The sequence below is a fragment of the Triturus cristatus genome, chromosome 11 (genome assembly GCF_964204655.1).
Source record: "Triturus cristatus chromosome 11, aTriCri1.1, whole genome shotgun sequence".
Lineage (NCBI taxonomy): Eukaryota > Metazoa > Chordata > Amphibia > Caudata > Salamandridae > Triturus > Triturus cristatus.
In genome coordinates this window covers 117359714-117382520 of record NC_140594.1, presented here as the reverse complement: position 1 = coordinate 117382520, position 22807 = coordinate 117359714, and the positions used below count along the sequence as shown (strand labels likewise).

Genomic DNA, 22807 nt, shown 5'->3' with positions numbered 1-22807 from the left:
ATATAGACTCTCCCCGAAACGTCTATCTCTTTGCTCTACCAGAGTTGTACAACAATTCATGAACGGCTTATTTCGTACTTATCCACCTGTTTGAGGCCCTTGAACTTAGTCCTATCCCAATTGGGGAGAGGAGTTGGCCTAACGGCTAGGGCGGTCAACCTCGAATCTGGGGAACTGGGTTCGAGTCTCGGCAATGACGCTGAAAATCCTGTGATTCTGGGCAAATCACTTAATCTCCCTGTGCCTAACAAAAAAAATGAATGCGTCCTCATGTAATGCAACTGTTGCTCTGTACAGCGCTCTGATACCCGATTTGGGTCAAGTTCGCGCTATATAAAACTCGGTAAAAAAAAAAACATTTGATGAAGCAATCTTTTGAGCCCATCCATAGGGCGAATATCAAGAGTATCTGACATGGAATGTAGCTCTCATGCTCGCTCTAACATCAACTAGAAGGGTTAGCAAAATACAAGCCTTCACCATAAAACAGCCTTTCCTTTTGTTTTACACATGAAATGGTTATCCTCAGGACGAATCCCAAATTCATCACTAAGGTTCCATCACAGTTTCATTTAAACTAACCCGTTATTCTCAGGATTTTCTTCCCAGATCCTTCTACACCTGTGGAAAGAGCACTGCACACTCTAGACATCAAAAGATGCCTTAAATTCTATCTGCAAAAGACTAAATCTGTCCGCAAGACAGATCAATTGTTTGTAGCGTATGGACAAGGCCGTTGGGGCACTGCCGTGTCTAAAACCACCATTGCAAGATGGATAGCAGCCACAATTCAATTTTGTCATGATAAGGCAGGCAAGCCTTTGTCAAGAACAGTAGAAGCTCACTCCACAAGAGCAGTCTCTACATCGGCTGCCTTATTCGCTGGAATTCCATTTGAAAAAATGTGCAAAGCTGCAACGTGGAAAACAACGCATACACTCACAAAGCACTACTGCCTTGAATCGGCTCAACGTGCTAATGCAGCAGTGGGACAAGCGGTTCTACGTCATTTATTTCAGTAAGGTACGCCTCTTTAATTAGAGGATTTTTTCTTTCCTATTATCAGTATTGATTTGTTTAAAATAAGTGTATCCTTATTAGTTATAACAGTTAGTATACTGTTCATTTTGACTAAGATATGTTTTTATTTTGCATGTCAATACCTGTATATGCATCTGCTGTTACACCAGCACTTTCGTAGGATTATACTTTTGGGTGTATATTTTGAAATAATATTGGCACTAGTAGTGCTTATGTGTCATACATTACTGCTTGCTATTCTGATTCACGCATGTGAATCTATGAAAGATATCTCAATTCTGAATAAGAAATAAGTTACTTACCTGTAACTGCAGTTATCCAGCATTGGTATCTTTCATAGATTCACATGCAACCCACCCTCCTCCCTGGAGAGGCTCTCCTTTACACACATGTGCTGGTCTGAGGGACTCCGCCTCTCTTGGGGAAGGTTCTAGAGTGCTTATTGGTTGTCTTAAAGTTTGGTTCTTTTTTATAAAAAGGAGGTAGATATGCTATTAAATGCATGGACACCTCCATGATAGCCTATGAATTTATTTAATTACTTTTATGTATATTATTTTATGTATATTACTGTGGGACTCCCACTTCGACGACTGGAAATGATTCAAGCATGTGAATCTATGAAAGATAGCAATTCTGGATAACTGCAGTTACAGGTAAGTAACTTATTTCTTATTATGGGGGCTTGGATATTGGTGCCTAGAAATTTGCAGGCTCTGTGGTTTGTTCATTACCGAGAATTGCATATGGTTTCAAGCGCGAACGCACATTTCTATGAGAAACCAAGTAACCAATGCATAATTTGTAAAAATAAAGCTGCTCCCTTTTCCTGAACAGTTTCTCTTGTTTCTTGTTCCAGGTACCAACACAGCCAAGCGTAGCACATCTTCAGGGACCAAAGAGTCTAGCTCCTCCAAGGAAAGGCTCCGCGACCGCTCACGTCTGAACCCAAGCAAGAAGCTATCTTCCATGGGGCAGGGACAGACTGACATCACTGTCACTAAGCGCTCCCGCAGTCGCACTGAGTCTGACATCCGCATGAGCAAGTCCAAGTCTGACAATCAGATCAATGACAAGGCTGCGCTAGAAGCCAAAGTAAAAGACTTGTTAACACTGGCCAAGACTAAGGATGTGGAGATCCTTCACCTGCGGACTGAGCTTCGAGACATGCGCACGCAGCTGGGGCTAAACGACGATCTCTCTGACAGTGAGGAGAAATCCGAGGAGAAAGACGTGGTTGTGGTCCATGAGCCCACGGACGTTGAGTCCATGCTGCTCCAGCTCCAGGAGCAGAACACTGCAATCCGGGAAGAGCTGAATCAACTGAAGAATGAAAACCGCATGCTGAAGGATAGACTTAATGCTTTGGGATTTTCCCTGGAGCAGAGGATGGACAGCACTGAAAAGCTCTTTGGTTTCCATTCTTTGAGCCCAGAGATGGCGGCTGGTAACCATAGTGATGGTGGTGGGACCCTTGCTTCCTCTGTGGAAGGTTCAACTCCTGGCTCCATGGAGGATCTTTTAAGTCAGGATGAACATACACTAATGGATAACCGGCATAGCAATTCTATGGACAACTTGGACAGCGAGTGCAGTGAGGTCTACCAGCCCCTCACCTCCAGTGACGATGCCCTGGATGCCCCTTCATCTTCCTCAGAGTCTGAAGGTTTGCCAAGCATGGAGCGCTCGAGGAAGGGCAGCAGTGGCAACGCCAGTGAGGTGTCTGTAGCATGTCTTACTGAGCGCATCCACCAAATGGAGGAAAACCAGCACAGTACAGCGGAAGAGCTGCAGGCCACTCTGCAGGAGCTGGCTGATCTGCAACAAATCACGCAAGAGCTGAACAGCGAGAATGAGAGGTATGGGGAAGAGAAAGTCATTCTCATGGACTCCTTGTGCCAGCAGAGTGACAAGCTGGAGCACTACAGCCGGCAGATCGAGTACTTCCGCTCTCTGCTGGATGAGCACCACATCTCGTACGTTGTGGACGAGGATGTGAAAAGTGGCAGGTACATGGAGATGGAGCAGCGCTACACAGACCTGTCTGAGAATGCTCGATTTGATCGCGAGCAGCTCCTTGGCGTACAACAGCACCTTAGCAACACCCTTAAAATGGCAGAACAGGATAACAAGGAGGCCCAAGATGTCATCAGCGCCCTAAAGGAGCGCAACCACCACATGGAGCGAATCTTGGACTCCGAACAGATTAACAAGTCAGCACTGGCAGCCAGCTTGGAAGAATACAAGGCCACACTGGCCAGCGACCAAATCGAGCTGAACCGTCTGAAGGCTCACCTGGAACAGGAAAAGCAAAAGGTGGCTGAACTTTACTCCATTCACAACTCTGGAGACAAGTCAGACATCCAGGATCTGCTTGAAAGTGTTCGTATGGACAAGGAGAATGCTGAGGTCTTAGTTGGGAATCTCCAGGAGGAGCTAGCTCACACCCGTAATGATGCCAACCGGCTGCAGGACACTATAGTCAAGGTAGAGTATCCAGCCATAATTCACCTCCACTATGTCAAACCAGGAGCTCTAAAATTCCTAAACATTTATTCCAAAAAAGACTTGCAAGGATTTGTACTTGGAACTGGACTGCAAATCCAGCACCAGGTGGCAACTTCTTAGGGTCTAAGGCCATGCCTTAAATTTACCAAAGTAGTATTACACCTTTTTTGTGGCCCGCCACCACACCGTCGAAATCCGCAGTGTATGCGGATGGATTTGACTGTTTATACTTGCCACACTCCCACCTGAATGTTATCGCCTTCCCCATGTGACTCTCCACCAACTTAGCTATCTACCATATCACTAGTGCGATGGATCCTCTCAGGCCCAAAGGGTTGCAGCGTCAAATAACTGCATTCTTTTAGGAGGGCCGAACCTTTTTATAAGTGGGAGGTCTTTGTCTAGATCTTGTCAACACAAAACTCATATCTTTTGTTGTGTGAGACCTTGGCGTGCTCCTAGAGCAGTCATAATAAAAGAGGGAGCTGGAGGCAGCACCCCATCATCTGGATCTGAAAGCCTGGGTTTTTAGCTCGAAATCTGATTTCAATATAAGTTTTGCCTCTGTGGTCACCTGTGTTTTCTGCACCCAAGGTAGTGGGGTGTTTTCTACCCTGAGTGGCACCGTCTTACATTTCTCTGCCTCTTTATTCGCCTACTTGCTATTTGTACCTGATAGGCCATTTCCACATGTTGAATCATTGATGTGCGAGCCCTCTATCCATCACTACCGTCCTTTGACTTCTACGTTTTGCATAGGTTTGTGTGGCAGACTACAGAACCCGGTGTGGTTTCCTTCAAGCATTCAGGTCTCAATTCAAGGGATAAAACTGAGACCTCTATGTAAAGTCTGCCTATATCATTCCCCACTCCCATAAATATCCCAGCTCTCCCTCTTGGCTGGGGTGATGTTTTGGCGTCTAAACATCGTATGCTGCAAGAACGGTCTGCCCAGAAGCTGACGTCACGTACTAGCTGGAGTGGCATGGTTGCAGAGTTAACCCCTCGAACCAGTTGTGCCAGAGAGGAAGTGGCAAATTGTGTGTGACTGCCTCCCAACACAGTGATGGGCTCCAATATAATTAGGCCGTTCTCGAATCTGTGCATTGGCACAGGTGGCTAAAAGTAGGTACGCAAGGAGTGGTCACTGAGACAAGAGTAGAGTTGAAAACCAAGCTAGAAAGGCACAGACCATCTTAAGAAATGGATGTTTTTTTCTCTGATTGATTATTCTGTGTGAGCCTCCAGTTAACAAGCATTGTAGCATGACTGTAAACCTAAACTACTAAGTGGTCAATAGTGGTCAGGGTACACACCTCTAATTACCGCAGTACAGGGCTGTCACCGTGAGGCTCAGATGAGCTGATTGGTGGAAGGTGAGCTGTGTGTTTTCAGCACTCTCTCTTGCCATACAGGTGGAGGACGAGTATGCAGCCTTTCGTGAGGAGGCCAAGAAGCAGATTGAGGACCTGACTGTGGCTCTGGAGAAGGTGCGGGCGGAGCTGGAGGAGAAGGAGACGGAGCACAGCGACATGAAGGAGACCATCTTTGAGCTAGAGGACGAGGTGGAGCAGCACCGCGCTGTGAAGCTGCACGACAACCTCATCATCTCAGATCTTGAAAGTAGGTGCAGGCCTCGCAGTGCTCTGAAACACAGGGGATGCTGAGCAGCCGCAGACTCACTAAGCCCGGCAGCACCTGAAGGCGCATAACAAAACTGGCCCTTCACAGTACCCTGAAAGTGATACTTCGGCCATACTGTTGCCACCTCTAGTAAGATAATATCTCTAGCAAGGCTCTGGCTAGTGTCTTGAAAGTAACACCTCGACCAAGGTTCTGTCCAGAACCAGCACATAGATGTCTTTGCCAAGGACATGGCTAGCGCTGTAGGGGTGACACTTCTTCAAGGGTCATTGTAACACGCCAGAAGGGACGTGCCATTATCAAACCTCCTGCCTGGGCCATCAGGGGGTACATCTACCAATCTAATAGCATCAGGACCACAGCCAATGCCATTAGAGACACATACTGTGCTATCACTATGGGTATATCTGGCCAGACCAGTGCCACGTGGGAGATTTTGTTTTGCAGATTTTTTTATATATAGCACAAACGTGTCCTGTGGGTAGTAGTTATTTACAAAAGAACCAGACTATACACATTTTTAGGCATGGGGAAACAAGATTATGAGCCAAGGGTGAGATTTGAACCTAACTCGCCTGTTCCCAAGTTGGTCGCTGTAGCTGTTAGGCCCCACCTCCTCCCCTCCCATGAGTGTCGATTAAGGGGAAACCAAGATAGTAGCCGTGCTCCAGGAGACATGTTCCCAATTACCACATAGAACATTTCTAGTAAGGCCCTGTGTAAGGGTGGTGACTCAGAAGGTAGACCACTATATATGAAACCTTAAATACAGAAGATAATGTGGCGATGAGGGTTGCCTGACTTCAAGATGGAGTAGTGGAAGGCCAGATTTCTGAGGGAATCATATTGCTGGTTGAGGCCCAGAGATTGTTTTGCATTTTCTTTACAGGCAGAGGAGTCAAAGAAGCTTGCCCTTTATTGGAATCCGAATGTTGTACACAATGAGTGAGCACTCTTCCCTTTTTCCCCATGCAGTGGTAGTTCCTGAGATGTTTTTGTAGAGTTGTTAATCTGTGACATTGATTGAGACATTCATTTAAGAACTCCATTTTTAGGTCTCGGCTGCGAAAGGCTGCGCTTGCGCAGTCTCGCTCCGAGATTTAATGAGTTTGAGTGACTTTGAGAAGAGGGGCTTGCACCCGCCCCTCTTCTCTCCTGTTCTCCATTGGCTGGCCTCTTAAATGCTGGCCAGCCACTGGAGAAGAGGTCCAGTCACTCCGTTGAAGCCCCGTCCTTTTCGGATCGGGGGGCGTGTTTTTTGCGAGAAGTCTCAGGGAGGAGACAACAGCAAAACACGCCCCCAAATCCGAAAAGGACGTGGCGTTTCTCCGAGGCATTTTCTGCTGTGCCTCGGAGAAAGGCGGTGGTGTCCCGGCGTTGCTCCCTCACCTGATCTCCTGTGATCAGCAACCCAAGACGTTACATCAGTGGTGCCTGCGAGAAAGGCACAGCAGAACTTGACGGGTTTACGGGGATTCCAAATGTATTCTCCAACAGATGCGTTTCGACAGAGCATGTCTTTCTCATTACATCAGTGGTGCCTGCGAGAAAGGCACAGCAGAACTCGACGGGTTTACGGGGATTCCAAATGTATTCTCCAACAGATGCGTTTCGACAGAGCATGTCTTTCTCAGTGTTGGTTTTTATCTGTTAAACGGGTGTCTATGAAGACAGCAAACAACTTGTGCACGAGACGAAATGCAGTACTGTGAGTGAAACACTCCTGCACTTCTCAGGCCCCTGGCAAGATACGCTCCGCACAGCGGAAGAGGGAAGAGGTGTGAGGAGAGGAGGCGGGCTGTGGAGCTGCTGCTCGGTTTGTTTGTTCAGCCTGCATTTTGAAACGGAGCAGGAGTTAATTCTTAACTTGCTCCCAGTGGCGTCACGTGCCAAGGGCATGTGAGCTGGGAGACGGAGGGCAGCGGAGCTCAGCTCGGCTCCTCCATCTGGGAATTCCGGGGTCCGGCGGGCACGCGGAGGGAGGCTCCGGCGCGGGCACGCAGATTAACACACTCCGCACCAGGGCGGCAACTACACCAAACTTTGAGGGGGGGCGGTGGGGCTATGGTTTTCAGTAGTGGGGGTGCTGCGCTTGCCACAGTATGTCACAATTATTCGTTGGTCTCTCTTCTCTGGTAAATGGTGCTTATTTATATATTTTTTCTAAAGTAGTCCAGTACTACAGGGTGTAAGGTATGTTTTTTAAGATATTTACCCCCAGATGTTTTAGGAAATTGGTGGCCAGTGCTGGGGTGTAGCTCGAGGGAGGGCGTTTGGGATGTCGTTCCCAACCACCCCCGGTGAGCGGATTCTGGTGTGTGTAATTGGGCACAGGGACCTCTAGTCGAGCTGGCTGTGTCTGTGGCCAGGTTTCCACTCGGATCATAGCACTGGAACACCTTACAGAGCTTGGATACATCCACCCCCTTCCCTCTCACACAAAAACAAGCCAAGGCTAAATAAAGGACTGGCTGGCTGTTAGGTGGTGCAGAGAAGCATTGTTTACCTGCACACAGCACCTTTACAATATTTACAGGACAGGAGGTCAGCACACGAGCCCGCTCTCTCAGGATGCCTCATGTCCAGGCTCTGTAACATATAGAATGCTGAAATTGCACTGTATTCAACGGAGGCTGGAGCGTAGGGTTACCCCAAGTTCATGCTGCCATAAACTATTGTTAATGTTGGCACTCTAAAAAACTGCAATCAACGTTTAAAAGAGCCATAAATGACAACAGCCTCACCCCTGGCAGCAGTGCTAAGCCAACAGGAAATACTGTGTGGCATCAGCCCAGGAACCACAGAAGCCCATCCCCTGGCAGCAGTGTTAATCCAGCAGAAAATAGTACGTGGAACTAACCCAGGAGCAACTGATGGCTCCACTGAATTATTTATATACCACTTGCCTTGCGAGTTCATGAAGTGTACCAATTTTTATGTGGTTTCCAGGGCTTTAAGTGGGATGAAAAGTGTTGGGGGGGGGGGGGGGGGGGGGTTGTCTCTAAACGGGACATGGTCTATGTAATTAAGGGCGTTGGTTAAACATTTAAACTACATTTCTGTGATTCCCATGGTGTGTTACCGGACTGGTATTTTAGTTAGTTTCTGGGTTTTCTGTTACTGCATCCAGATATTTAGGACACCTCAAATACACCTAAAACTATCCAGAACTATTTACAATGCAACGGTCTCGGCATTGTTAAAGTTAGAGCTATTAACATTGCTCATGACAATGCCGTTTCTTTAAATGTTTTAAAAACAAAAATAATGTCATGAGCAATGCCAATAGCTCTAACTTTACCAATGCCGAGACCATTGCATTGTAAATGCTTGTTCGTTGTGGATGTGGGGAATTTAACAGAGATTTTTGGTGTTTTTGACTGGATTTTTTTTATGTTGGCTAGATTTGGATTAGCTCTTTGGAGATTAAGGGATTTCATGAAATCTTTTGCAGAATTCTTACACATATATCTGGAATTTCTGAAGCCCTTGCCCACTCTCGTAGTGGTCTCTTAAAAATCAGATGCACCAGTTCAGTACTTAGCTGAAAGTTTTGGTTGGTACAGTAGGAGCAGAGAGCCTTTGTTAATCTCTATGAACAACGGACCTTTTTTGGTAGCTGTGACCGAGTGCGAGGCCTCACTTTGAAAGGGTGGATTAATTGTGAGAACCACTATGCCATTCATTTAAATTCCAAAATGACCACACAGGCAAACTGAAAGTAGGAGAAGTCACAAAAATAGAAGGGGCAATGAGAGTTCTTTGTCTAAACATCTAAATTTCAATCAAAGCATGGTGATATCGTTCATTTGGCGACCATGTCCAGGTATCCTTAAAAAGATGCTTCACTGGCCAGGCTCGTGCCAAAAAAGTTAGCAGGCCAAACGTAGGCATTTGTCAAATCTTACAATGTGAAGCACTCTTAACATTGGCAAATAATGCAGACTTTTCTGGGAAATAAATTGTTTCTAATTTCAGATTTGCACTCCTCTGTTATGACTGAGTGTTAGAGGTGTAAGCCGGGGTGAATATGAAAGTCATGTTCCTGGGCAGCCTCAGTAAGTGGAAAATTGGTACAGGCTGTTGTGACTGCAATATTAGATCATCCTGCTGCAAAACTGCTGTTTATTAGTGAGATTGGTGGCACCTGATTTGGGAAACCTTTTACAAATTATTCAGATGTTTTATTTTTTTAAACTACAAAAAAAGAATTTTAAAATAAAATAATTAACCTTTGTATGGTTTTAAACGTTTGTCATACTGATTTCCTTAAAAATAAAATCAGTCTATTTTAAAATAAATTCGTCTTTTGGTGGGAAACCAAGTGTACTAATTACACATAAATAAAGTTAGTTTAGTCTTTGTCCAGACATGATCATTGCTAAGGACCCTCTTTATCTAGAGAAACTGTAATGAAAGCTCACCACTTACTGAAAAGGTTAATCTCATGCTTTCGATGGTAAGTTTCTTATGCATTGATCACAGTGATCTGGTCTTTAAATAAAGTAGAATTAAATGTAGTTTCAATCTTTTGATGGACGGCTGTCCTTGTTGTGCAGATTTTACAGGCTTGCCTACACCATCGTTGTTTTTGGGGGAGCTGCAGTTGCGATAATCAACCAAGAATCCAAAAGACACAAAGTAATTGAGACTGTACCACATTTATTAAAATTAATATATTCGGGAAAATCAAATGTAATATTCTCATTTTGTTGATTTGTGAATGAATCCAAAATGCTTGATTTGGACATACTCCGTTTTCTATGTCCATTCCTTACTCTTCTCATTGAGGTAAGATTCACCAAGAACATTTCACATAAGAGATTTAAATCATAAACTTTGAAAGGTGCTTCATTAGAGCAACCTTATTTTTTTATATAAGAAATATAATATCACAGTGCAAAAACATTATAGTCACAAAATGTCATTAAATTCCAAACTTACTGCAAAGTTCTAAGTGATTTAACTCTGAGATATGTAAAATATTAACAGCCCAGTTGCAGGTTGATAGACTCCACAACCTTCTACATCCCATCCCACAAATGATGCTTCTAGTCCATCGCTTTGTTCCTTGAATTGCCATAGGCTGTTCTGAGGACATATCTAACCAAAGGGACTTATTTTAAATAAAGTCGCCGTCTATTTACATTCATTTTAAATATGACCTCAGTTTAAAAGTGAGAGATCATACAGACAAAAAGATCCAGAGCTCTGGTAACTCGGCTGATTAGGTCCCCCTCAGGAATGCCAAGGCTTCAGCAGCACACCTGCCGGAACAGCCAGATCATGGACCTTCTCATACAGGACTGTATCTGGGGAGCTGAGGCTTAGACATCACTGCAGAGAGCATCAGGACCTCTTCATCAGGGCCTTTTGAAACATCTGGCCCGTCAATGTATGGAAGCACTATCTGTGTCCTGCAGTACAGGTGAAAGCTATAGGTTTAGTCCATTAATAATTGAAGGGGGAGATAGGTTCTGAGAAGAGGAGTGGGCTATTATTTCGTTGTGGTGTAGTGTTTTAAAGAGGTGCATCTTTGTTTCTTTCCTAAATTGTAGCAGGGGTCTGTTCTGTTGGACACAGAGGTGCCATTCCAGATCTAGGGTGCATCGATGGAGCGAAGGCCTGTTGCCTTGTTTTTCTTTGTTGTTTTTTTGCACTACTTCATCTCCGGTTTGACTGTGTCCTGGTTGTGGGTATGCCAAGAACCACATGAGACGGTGAGCTTGTCAGCCAGTTACTCGGGAATGGCAGTCGCGATTGCTCTGTATTTGATGCTACTAGTTTTGCAGATGGTGAAGTCCAACAAGCGATGTTCCATCAAGGTGGGGTTGATGTGCTCGTGTTTCTTCAGGCCTTTGATGAGGCTTGCTGTCAAATGCTGGATGCCCTCGGGGGGCCACTGTGGACTTTGGGAGGCCTCTGAGCTTGACATTTCTACCATCTAGATGCTACAGAATAAGCATTTGAATAGCCGTTCCGGAGTCCCTTTCAGGGTGCATCGGTTTCACTTTCTTTAGAAGAGAAAGCTGGTACCAGGCGGTGTTTATTGTTTTGGTGATGTATTTGTTGAGGGTGAGGTTGATTTCCAGAGTGTCCTAGCACTAGATGAAAGTTGGATTCAAATCCATTCTGTTTCATGTTGTTCATCCATGTTTCGATGTGTTATTTCTTGTACTTGAATCCCGATTGAGCTTCAGGTAGCTGCTGGACATTCAGGTCTGGATGAGGTGCAAGCAGTGTTTGATACGTTGAATATTTGAAGTCTGTCAAGTAGGGTTGTGTGTTGTTGGCACATTGGTAAATTTTGATGCGGTTATCGATGGATCGAGTCCCAGTGGCTCAATGTAGAGGTTGAAGATGAGGGGGACAAGACACCATCCAGTCCTTCCATTGGTTTCCAAATGCTAGTCGTGTACGGGGGGGCTCCAAGCTATACAAGAGTGATCTGCATGTTTTACTTACATGCTGGGTAATTGGTCTGAAAATAGCTGTTTGATCGTCCAAGCTTCTCTAGGTCTCCTGGGCAGCTTGGTCAGTTAAATGAAGCCTAGCTCCGGTGAGTTGGTGTAAGGATTGAGACCAAGCACTATTTAACCACGTTCACAAAATATCTGATGTCACTTTCAACGAAAGAATGCATTTTAGAAGTTATAAGGCCACTCTACCCACAATAGGTCTCCTGGTGTCCTTTTCCGGTAGATGTCTGCATATGCCACTCAATAAATCCTTAGATCTCTTTAATATAAGCACCTGACAATAAAAGAGCTGTACAAATTTAGAACAGTGTGGGGGAGGGGAGTCTTTGCCAGTGACCCCCTCAGAGTAATTTCAGCATAAGCCTTAGGTTTGAGGCACCTGCATTTTGGGCTGCTGTTGGCGTGTTGTTCCTCAACCATCATGGCTACAACGGGGCAGAGTTACTCTATGGAGCTTCAGAGCCACAGACCTCTCAAGAGCTGGTGCTGAAGGGTTTCAATATGGTGCCCTAGGGGCTGCTATGTGTGTGGAACGTAGTTGTCCAGTGCGAGACCAGTCCTGATGATCCAGTCTGGGGACAGTTTTTCCCTATCCCCACCTCGTATTTTGTGTTTTTATATCCCATTTATTTTCTGAATATCCCATACTCCCAAAGCGTAAAGTCTAAATCGATTTTGATCAGTACCTAAAAGGGTACGTACTGCAGTCCAGTTGTTGGTGCTTTCCTGGGGCAGTAGGGTTCTCTAATACTTGGTGTTTATGGTCTATCATCTCCTGGGGGCTTTTTCAATGTCTTTGGATTGGATGGTCGTGGTCACGCATTGTGTTTGCATCCATAGTTTGGGGCCAGTTTGGTACCTTGCATTCATTTTGGTTGCGTCGCTGGCCCTGGCATTTCTGGACAGTCAGGGTATGTTATTCCTTAGCCCCCTGGGAAACCTCATGATTCCATATAGAAGTCTCTGTGAATTGAAGCTCAGTCTGTACATTGGCTCACTGTCATCGGTCTTACACAAGGCCCTTGCCCGATTTTCTGCGTACCCACCAACTATGTAAATGAGTTCCATTTGGATTACTGAATGTAAATGTGTATCCTGTGCAATATCGTAAAATCTGATGTAGACCCGGCTCTTCTGGGCCTAGGTTGGACCCCTCTGGCACACGTTCTGCTCTTTGCATTGAAAGCCGAGCCGGGCGTGCTCCGTGAGGCCTCAGTCAATGAGGGAGGCCAGTTACAGGGCCCTCCGTGCTGATCAGTCCGTCCGAGGCCCTGTGTGTGTCTGTTGTACGAGGAAGGGACGCAGCCCACACCACCCCTGGAGCAACAGATTCTGGAGCTGGCCAACTATCCCAGAATGAGGCCCTTTTCCCATGATCCACAGGGGGCCTTGAGCCCTCCCGAGCAAGGAATGCGGAATATTTCCTGTCCTAAAACAGCGGAGCTCGTCCAAAACAGTGGCCCGGACCCCTCGTTCACCCAGAGGGCACAGGCACTCTACTGGGAGTGTCTACTGCACGTCTGCCGCACTCTGTCTCTTCTGTGCGTCCGGCCACTCTCTGCCGGTGCCTGTCAGTACTGCGTGTGCTCTCTCACTGCTCACCCCCTGCCGGAGCCCACCTCTCATACATGTGCTCTCTCACCACCTGCTGCTTGTTGTGTATATCTTCTGTGTGACCTCGCGGTCTCTACTGGAGTCTGTCTCTTCTATGTGTGCCCTCCCACACTCTGTCTGTACTGCGTGTGCTCTCTCACTGCTCACCCCCTGCCGGAGCCCACCTCTCATACATGTGCTCTCTCACCAACCGCTGCTTGTTGTGTATATCTTCTGTGTGACCTCGCGGTCTCTACTGGAGTCTGTCTCTTCTATGTGTGCCCTCCCACACTCTGTCTGTACTGCGTGTGCTCTCTCACTACTCATCCCCTGCCGGAGACCGTCTCTTCTATCTGTGCTCTCTGTCACCCGTGTGCTCCCCCCCCCCCCCTCCATGTTGCACTCTCACTCGTGTTCTTTCCATAATACTTTTTTGTCCGTGAGATTCTCCCCTGCTTGCTCCACATTACTTTGTCGTCTGTTGCTTCTCCTCGCCATCCTCTGTTGCTTCCGACCCCCACCCTCGAACTGTAGCCTGTTGCTTCTTCTTCCCACCCCACCCTCCGTGTTGCTTCCATCCTTCCACCTGCACCCTCCTTTCCCACCAAATTTCCCAAAAACACTTTAGCACATTCTTTTTTTGTTATGTGCTGATCCAGCTCGAAAAAGTGCCCGCTTCATTGCTTTTTTTCTTATGTAGCCATGCTGCACCGCATGGCTAAAACTACTGGCAAATCCAATAAATCAATCAATCAATCAATCAATCAGGGGTTTATAAAGCGCGCTACTCACCCGTGAGGGTCTCAAGGCGCGGGGGGGGGGAGGGGGTAAGCGGCTCTGGATCATTCAAAGAGCCAGGTCTTGAGGTCCTTCCTGAATGTGTGCAGGGTCGGGGAGCTTCTGATGTTCACGGGGAGCTTGTTCCAGGTCTTAGCTGCGATGTAGGAGAAGGCTCTCCCGCCCGTTCTGTTTCAGCGGATGCGGGGGACCTCTGCCAGGGCGAGGTCGACAGAGTGGAGGTTCCTCTTGGGAACGTGGAAGGATACTCGCTCGTTGAGGTATTTGGGTCCGATGTTGTTGAGGGATTTGTAGGCATGGGTGAAGAGTTTGAAGGTGACCCTCTTCTCGACGGGAGCTTGTGGAGGCCTTGTAGGTGTTGGGTTATGTGCTCGTGACGCGGTGTCCCAAGGACGAGTCTGGCTGCGGCGTTCTGGATGGTTTGGAGTTTGTGTAGAAGAGTTCAGTTGATTCCGGCGTAGAGGGCGTTGCCGTAGTCCAGTTTGCTGGTTATGAGTGCGTGGGTGATGGTCCTTCTGCAATCAGGGGGGATCCATTTGAAGGTCTTACGGAGGATGCAAAGGCAGTTGAAACTAGTGGAAGCGACGGCGTTGATCTGGCGGTTCATGGAGAGGGAGGGGTCAAGGATGATGCCAAGGTTCCGAGAGTGGTCTGTAGGGGTGGGCGGGCTCCCGAGGGCGGAGGTCCACCAGGTGTTGTCTCAGGTGGAGGTGCAGGGTCCGAGGATGAGGGCCCCGGTCTTCTCTGAGTTGAGTTTCAAGCAGCTGTCTTTCATCCAGGCTGCCACGTTCTTCATTTCTTCCTGGAAGCAGAGTCTGGTGTCTTCGGGATTCTTTGGGAGTGAGAGGATGAACTGGGTGTCATCGGTGTAGGATATGATGCTGAGCCCATGCTGTCTGACGATGGCGGTGAGCGGGGTTATGTAGATGTTGAAGAGCTTGGGGCTGAGTGATGATCCCTGGGGTACTCAGCAGTTGATTTCCGTGGGTTCGGAGAAGAAGGGAGGGAGTCAGATCCTCTGGGTTCTGTCAGAGAGGAAAGATTGGATCCAGTTGAGGGCGGCTCCTTGTATCCCCGCCTCGAGAAGTCTGGAGGCGAGCGTGCGATGTGAGATGGTGTCGAAGGCTGCAGAGAGGTCTAGAAGGATGAGGGCCGCAGTGTGTCCCTGGTCTAGTAGCATGCGATGTCGTCAGTGGTGGCGAGTAGGGCGGTCTCGGTGCTGTGGTTGCTGCGGAATCCAGACTGGGAGGCGTCTAGGATGGAGTTCTCTTCGATGAAGGCGGTCAGCTGGGCGTTTACGAGTCTCTTGGTTACTTTGGCCGCAAAGGGGAGCAGAGAGATGGGCCGGTGGTTTTTTCAGGTCCGTTGGGTCGGCTGTTGGTTTCTTGAGGAGGGGTTTCACCTCCGCCCGTTTCCAGTCGTCTGGGCAGATGCCGGATCTGAGGGATGCGTTGATCGTACGTCCTAGTTCGGGTGCGATGGTGGTCCTGTGGAATATGTGCGGTGGGCAGGGGTCCGTTGGGGCTCCTGAGTGAGTCTTCTTCATGGTCGTGGTGATGAGTTCGACGATAGCGGGATCCCATGACATGATGGTCGGCTTATCGGCGGCGGTAGGGAGGGGGATTGTGTCCGGTGCTGGTTCGCTGAAGTTGTCAGAGAGGACCTTGAACTTCAATAGGTCCCGAAGGCAAAACCTATTGGCTTTACCAATGCTTGTTTCTGTTCTGTGGGTTCTTTCTCACTCCCCACGGTGGCAGTCTCTTTTGCATACACTTGTTCACTGACATATGATGTCTGTGTTTTCTGTATGTGCTCTCCGTCCCTCCTGGCGTGTGCCATCTCTCTTCTGCATGTGCTCTCTCACTTCCTCCTGGCGTGTGCCATCTGTCTCTTCTGCATGTGCTGTCAATCCCTGTTAGTGTGTGCCACCTGTCTCTTCTGCGTGTACTTTATTACTCCCTGCTAATGTGTGCCATCTGTCTCTTCTGCATGTGCTGGCACTTCCTGTTAGTGTGTGGTGGAGAGCACTTTAGGGGGGAAGTCAAACTTTATTCTAGATGCACATGGGGTGCAAAAATGTTTTCTTGTGCTAATAACCGTGGTGCTGTTTAAGGAATATGCATTACATTTTGAAGCCTGGTAGCAAGTTAACCCCAGAGTAGGGGTTTCAGGTTTCAATTTGATCTGATAAGGGGGTGCCAAAATTGATGTCAGGATAAAAAAATCTTTGATTTGTTTAAAAACATTGGTGCCAGTTCAGGGATATGCCTGAAATTTGGCGGACACCTGGCCTGGTTAACATACTATTGGTGTGTAAAGTTTCGTCGAGATGTGCAAGGGGACATGGCAAAAAAGTATTAATTTGCTAATAATTTAGCACAATTTAACAAATGTGCTCAAAATTTGTCAGGAATTTACTTGTTTTTTATTATTACATCAAATTAAGACCATCGTAAGGATCCCAGGTTTCATGCAGATCTCACCATTTACCACATATATCCACACTACCCCCACTAAAGCTCTTTTACCTTCCCATCTAAAAAACACTGTTAATATGAAATTATTGTTAGGTTTAGTCTTTGAAATAAGAACATCCGAATTCACTTAAAAACCATGGTTGAGGTGCAGTTGCGGTTATGAACTAAAACTGAAAAGCCCTGAAATTCCCTACCACAGAACACAGATTGAACACCTGTCATAGAAACCACAACTCAAACACCAAAAGCATTGGTTATTGCTTCATAATAATTATAAAAGTATGTAAAGAGGATTTCTCTCCTCATCTTTTCATTTTAAATATATTTTTTAAAAACTAAAGCACAAAGCCATAGATGATGCAATACTGCCATCTACATGGAAAAATACAGAATGTATCATGAATTCACCCATAATTGTTCCTCTGAATTACATTTTAAAAAATAGAAATAGAAAACATGATTTAATGGCTTTGACGTAAATCTCCTAAGATTGCTGGCAGAGGGTCCTGGCTACCTGCAAGACTCATCAGCGCATGGCTGAGTCGCAGTGCGCAGGCGCAGGCGCTGCTCTGGTGTCCGGTGGGACAAACCTGGGCCCGGATATCCAATGAAGATATCAGACATAATAGGAGGCTGTAGCCATAGCCATGGCCCACAAGGACTCTCCCGATGGACCTCGTGCTGCTGAAGGGGCAGCTCACATGGCTTCTTACTGAAGTGCACCCTTAAGGAACACGCTGTCAAACTTTGCTCACCGACCGATTCGAGTGAGTGAGTGAAAAACAAACTTGCAGGGACGTAGAAATGTGTCAGTGTTGTAGTCTGAGTGTCATTTATGAAAGCAGGCATGCCCTACGGAATGTAATCAAATGTAGGGACGATGAAGAGGCTTGGGTGAGGTATGTAGGGGGTCAAATGCACTACAGACAATAGTGAAAAGGTACTAAAACAATCAAAGGTTGGAGAGCACAAGGAAAAAGGAGTTGAAATAGGGGAAGGACGCCCTCCTGCTCTCCAGTACAGGTGTTAGATGGAGAACCTAAAGACTGTTTGACCGCTTCAGCAGTGGGATAAAGCTGGGGCTTAATGTGAGTTATAATGCAGTCTATACCATGTAACAATGATGCATATCTGTTTCTGTGTTTCATCCAAAACTACTTGGAAAAAAATAAACAAAATGCATTCTTCTAACACGAGCCGTGTGACCCTTGATTTGGCTGGGGCCTCTCCTATTTCAAGGTAGTCCTTCCCACAAGACAAACTGAGAGGGGCGCAGAGAGTTCTTCGCAGATGTCTATTGGGTGGAATACAGTGCAGATATTAAGCAAGGGAGCTTGTGGCCCTGCTGTCAGTCAGCCGAGCAGTTCTGGGCAGTTTTTTGTTCTTCACCATATCTCAGACCTGGCAGGGCGAAAACCATGATCCCCCAAAACTCGTCAAGCGAGCTACTGGGCTGTGCTAAGAGAAGCCATATGAAGACAACAAAGAGGGCAACCTCTGTCATGACCTACAAAACTGCTGTCCTCACAGAGGGCACTATCTGCACACCACATGGACATGCAGATGTGTAACCAGGAGCCGCAGGCACACTGTGCACGTGCCACAAGTAGCGCAGGTTACCACACGTCGGGGGTAGTAAGCGCTATATAAATGCAATTACATGCACATGTGGGTAGAAGTGGAGGGGGGCTGTATGGATTCTACATGCAGAGAGTACGTAGACCCCTCTCCCAGGGCCATACTTAAAAAGACCTGTGCCGCTGCATCTTAGAATAAGCTGCCACTAAATGTTGCTACTGCACATGTTGGGGAAGAGATGTTATCCCCTCCTATATGTGTAGGAATAGACTTAGGGTGCACACACTGTCCAGCAGAGCAACAAAGTAAACAACAACAGAACTTCTCCCAAACAATATCATATGCTAAATTGCAATCTGTCCATGATATACAAAGTTTTGTGAACCAGACCAATGGTTTAAAAAAAAAATATATATTTTTATTATTTTCATACAAGTAAATCAATAATAAACATTGAGAATCACAATTGTCAATCATTGTACAGCAGAGTTATCTACAATCATATTCGCCTTCCAAGGTATACCCAAAGTCAGTCGTTACCTTCCAATGAGTGCGCCAATCTCTGCTGTATTTCCATTTCGACTGTTGGGGAAATACACAGGTCCCCCCGATATTCATTCCACTTGCCCCATTTTTTGTCCCATTTCTTGGGGCACCCTCTAGATTCAAAAACCTCATTCTCAGCAATCATACACTTATCCAATTCCTTTACCCATAGTCTCGGAGACGGCCTGTCTGCCACTCCCTATCTTCTGGCAATTTTGCGTTTCACTAAAGTATACCCCAATGTGGTTAGCTGTTGTTCCACTTCTCTGAGGTCAATGCTTACCCAGATATTGAGTAGACCAAGTTGTGGCGTAAGGGCAAGTGCCTTCCCAAGTGCATCTTGAATGTGTTTTGTGGCCTTTTCCCCTATGGGTCATATACACGGGCAGGCCCAAATGGTATGAAAAAAGGTTAATTCTTGAGAGCAGCCTCTGAGGCAGAGCATGTCTGATCTTGAACCTATTTTTGCTCACATAACTCTGGTGAGATATGATTTATGCAGGATTTTTAGTTGGATCAAGCGGAATCGGAGAGTAATAGTCTCCTCCCTCAGGGACATCAGCGCCGCTTGCCAATCCTCGTCATCAATGGGCCCTAGGTCTGTTTCTCGAAGTGTGTGGAACGGGTCTGGTAAGTTATTACACAATTTCTTATACGTTAGTGATATGGTTTTGGTTAAAAGTGGTTCATCTAGCAGCCTATCCTCCATAGGGGACACCTCCAGTATCTTGCTCATGTCCGGGAGTGCGGTAGTGAGGGCATGTCTGATCTGCAGGTATCGGAACGTCTCCCCCTGAGCTAAGTCTTATTTCTCCCTTAGTTCCTGGAATTTAAGGATTTTGCCCTTTCTTACCAGATCTCCTATCTTGGAGATTCCGATGGTGTCCCACTTATCAAACCCAGGTTGATTACAGAGCAGTTCTAATTTTTGGCTGAACCATAGTGGTGTGGCTTGAGTTAGGACTTTCGACCATCCGAGGCGATTGTTCGCCTGATACCATATCGTCACCGTATGGGCCGTTGGGCCAATGTATCGTCCCTTTCGGGTCTTTGTGTACAGTGCTCCCAGATATCCCTTCCTGACCATCTGATACCTATCCAACATATACGCTGGATCTATTGGGGAACTGTATATCCAGTGATTTACCACTGCCAGCTGTGAGGCCCAGTAGTAGAGTCTCACATCCGGGAGAGCGATCCCCCCATCGTACCATTTAGTCAGCTTTCGCAACGCAATACGAGCCTCCATTCCACAGCAACGTTCTGACTTCGCTTTCCACATTTGAAAAATATGTGTCTGGAACCTTGTTTGGACAATTTTGAAGGACATATAGAAAGCGTGGAAGGGCTAACATCTGAAACAGGGCCGCTCGGCCCAGTAACAATAGGGGCAGGGATCTACAGTGTTTAACATCATTACGCAACCTGTCTAAGGGTTCCGCTAGGTTCCGATCATAGAAGAGTTGAGGATCTGGGGTTATAAAAATCCCGAGATATCGAAATCCGTCATGGGCTACCTCCACTGTGCAGCCCGGGGGGAGCCGAGGAGTCGGTCCCCGGAGGATGAATAGTACAGACTTACTCCAATTGATAGCATACCCTGAGTATTTCCCAAAATACATAAAAATATTTAACACACTATGTAGGGACGCGTACGGGGATGCTAGATACAATAGTATATCATTGGCATTTAGTGATATCCGGTCATCGTGCCCTTCCGCCCATTTCAACCCTCTCACCATTACATCCCCTCTCACCCAGGATGCCAGGGGTTCCAGCATCAGGGAGAAAATTAGGGGGGGGCAGAGGGCAGCCCTGCCTGGTGCCTCTCTTGAGCTGGAATACTCTCGACGTATGGTTATTAACCTGTACCTGACCTCGCAGATCTGTATACAGCAGTTTTACCCAGCCCAAAAACTTCGGGCCAAAGCCCAGGCATCTCAAGACTTCAAACAAATACGGCCACTCTATGGATTCGAATGCCATTGACGCGTCTAGAGAGAGCACCACAGCGTCTTCTTCAATGTATTGTCGTCTCGCTAGGACATTATGTAGGCGACGAATATTTAGAAACGTGTTCCGCCCGGGCATAAAGCCATATTGGTCAGAGTGTACCAGAGCTGGAATCACTGAGACCAAGCGCAAGGCCAGCAATTTCGCTAGGATTTTCGCCTCAACGTATATTAAGGAAGTTGGCCTGTATGAGCCGCAGTCCTCGGCGGGTTTCCCCGGCTTACGTATAACTACTATCGAGGCCAGCCTATGGTCCTCTGGCAGGACCCCTTTCTCGTAGCTTTCGTCATATATGGCCGGCAGGTGAGGCGCAACGTGAGAGGCAACCATTTTCAAAAATTATATTTGCATCCTGTTTGGTCCCATCGCCTTCCCCGACTGAATAGTGTTTATAGCTTTCCGAATCTCGTCATCCGTAAGCTCTTATTCCAGAGAATCTCTATCTATTTCTGAAAGTGTAGGCAGATGCATGTCTACTAGGAGTTGCCGAGAGTCTTCTGCCGTTTAGGTTGTTGATGGGGTATATATTGATTCTAAGTGGTCCGCAAACGCATTTGCTATATCTTGTGGGTATGTAATCTGCTTTGTACCATGGAGGGTCAGCCTGGGTACCCACCTCTCCCCTCGCTCTCTTCTCTCCAGCCAGGCTAGCAGCTTCCCAGCCCTGTCCCCCCCATTTCATAAAGCTTGTGTTGGGTATGTAGAAGTTTGGCCCTCATATGTTCCTTCACTAAAGTCCTATATTCTTGCTGTTTAATCGTAAGTCGGTGTATAGCTGTATCTGTTATCTGTGGGAGATCTAATGCTTTCTTCCAGTTGTTGGAGTTCGCATTCCAGCTGCGAAATCTCTTGCTGTCGTTTTTTTACTTTTGGCCACTTTTAGCGCCAATGTTTGCCCCTTCACCACCACCACCTTAAAAGCCTCCCATATGGTCTGTGCTGAATCGACTGATCCGACATTTTCTTTGAATTAGTTAATGGTCTGTGAGAGTAGGTTCGCTCTTATATCTGGGATTGTTAGCAGCCACAGATAGAGGACTATGGTGGCCCGTGGACGCTGCGTGAAGTATGTAAGTTCGACCCACACCGGGGAGTGATCCGAAATACTCCATGGTAGAGCATGGGCATTGCGGAAGTACCCGATTTCTGCGGATTGTGTCAAAAAGTAGTCAATGCGGGACATACTCTTTTGGGCTTTAGAATAGTAAGTGTATTGGGTCCCGTCTGGCTGTAGGGATCACCATATATCTGTGAGGCCCATGGCCTCTGTAAACTCTGCCATGCGTGTATGAGGTCGTGCCTGGGTTCGTCGTGGGTGCCGATCTCTTTGGTCGTCCATTGTCATATTGAAGTCACCCCCCACGATCAGGGTACCCATTAGGAGGTCTACTATGATTTTCCCCATGTCTACCAATGCTTCCTTACCTAGCGCCGGCGGGAGATACACCGAGACTACATGAAGTGCTTTCCCATCCCACTGCGCCCCCAGTACTTCAAATCGTCCCCCCCGGATCCACCCATGTACGTGTTTGTGTAAGTGCCAAACTCTTTTTAAACAGGATACCCGTCCCTCGGGATCCTGAGGAATAGTCTGCGTGAATCAGGAGCTTGTATCCCCACCGTGTTAGAGCTTTGCATTTGTTACCTACTAAGTGTGTCTCTTGCAGTAACACAATATAGTTGGCCTGTCTTTTGAGATAATGTTGTACAATACCCCTTTTAATTTTGTCCCCCATCCCATTTACGTTCCAGGTCAGCACCGTAAGTGATGCTGCTTTCTTAGCTTCCGTCATACTGGTGGTGGGTACAAAGATAGGATTATTCAGTGAGACCCCAGGGCTCATTCCCTGTATTTCGGTGTTTTGGTGACCCTAGCATACCTTTCCCCAGGTGATTGGGCGCGCTGTCATAGAGGAGATCTGCGATTCTGCTGTCTAGATGGCTGGTAACTGTGACTGTATTTATGCATGACATGCTTCTTTTTTTGACTCGTAAACACACATAACCTTTAACCCCCTTTCCGCCCTCCCTCAACTCCTGTGCCTCCCCCCTCCCTGACCCCATCTAGTGGATTTTACACCCCTTAAAACCCTGCTTCCCCCTCCAAACTCCCCCGCCCCCTGCCAGGGG

The 22807-nt window shown here is 47.0% G+C and overlaps 1 protein-coding gene across 2 annotated transcripts in view; it reads left to right on the top strand.

Annotated features, from left to right (window-relative positions):
- Window positions 1-22807, top strand: part of SPECC1L (sperm antigen with calponin homology and coiled-coil domains 1 like) — a 613771-nt gene that overhangs the window by 200052 nt on the left and 390912 nt on the right. For both annotated transcript variants that reach the window (XM_085634686.1, XM_085634685.1), the window contains 2 exons: window positions 1901-3528; window positions 4965-5172. In XM_085634686.1, coding sequence (XP_085490812.1) covers window positions 1901-3528; window positions 4965-5172 — 1836 coding nt within the window. The remainder of the gene's footprint in view (window positions 1-1900; window positions 3529-4964; window positions 5173-22807) is intronic.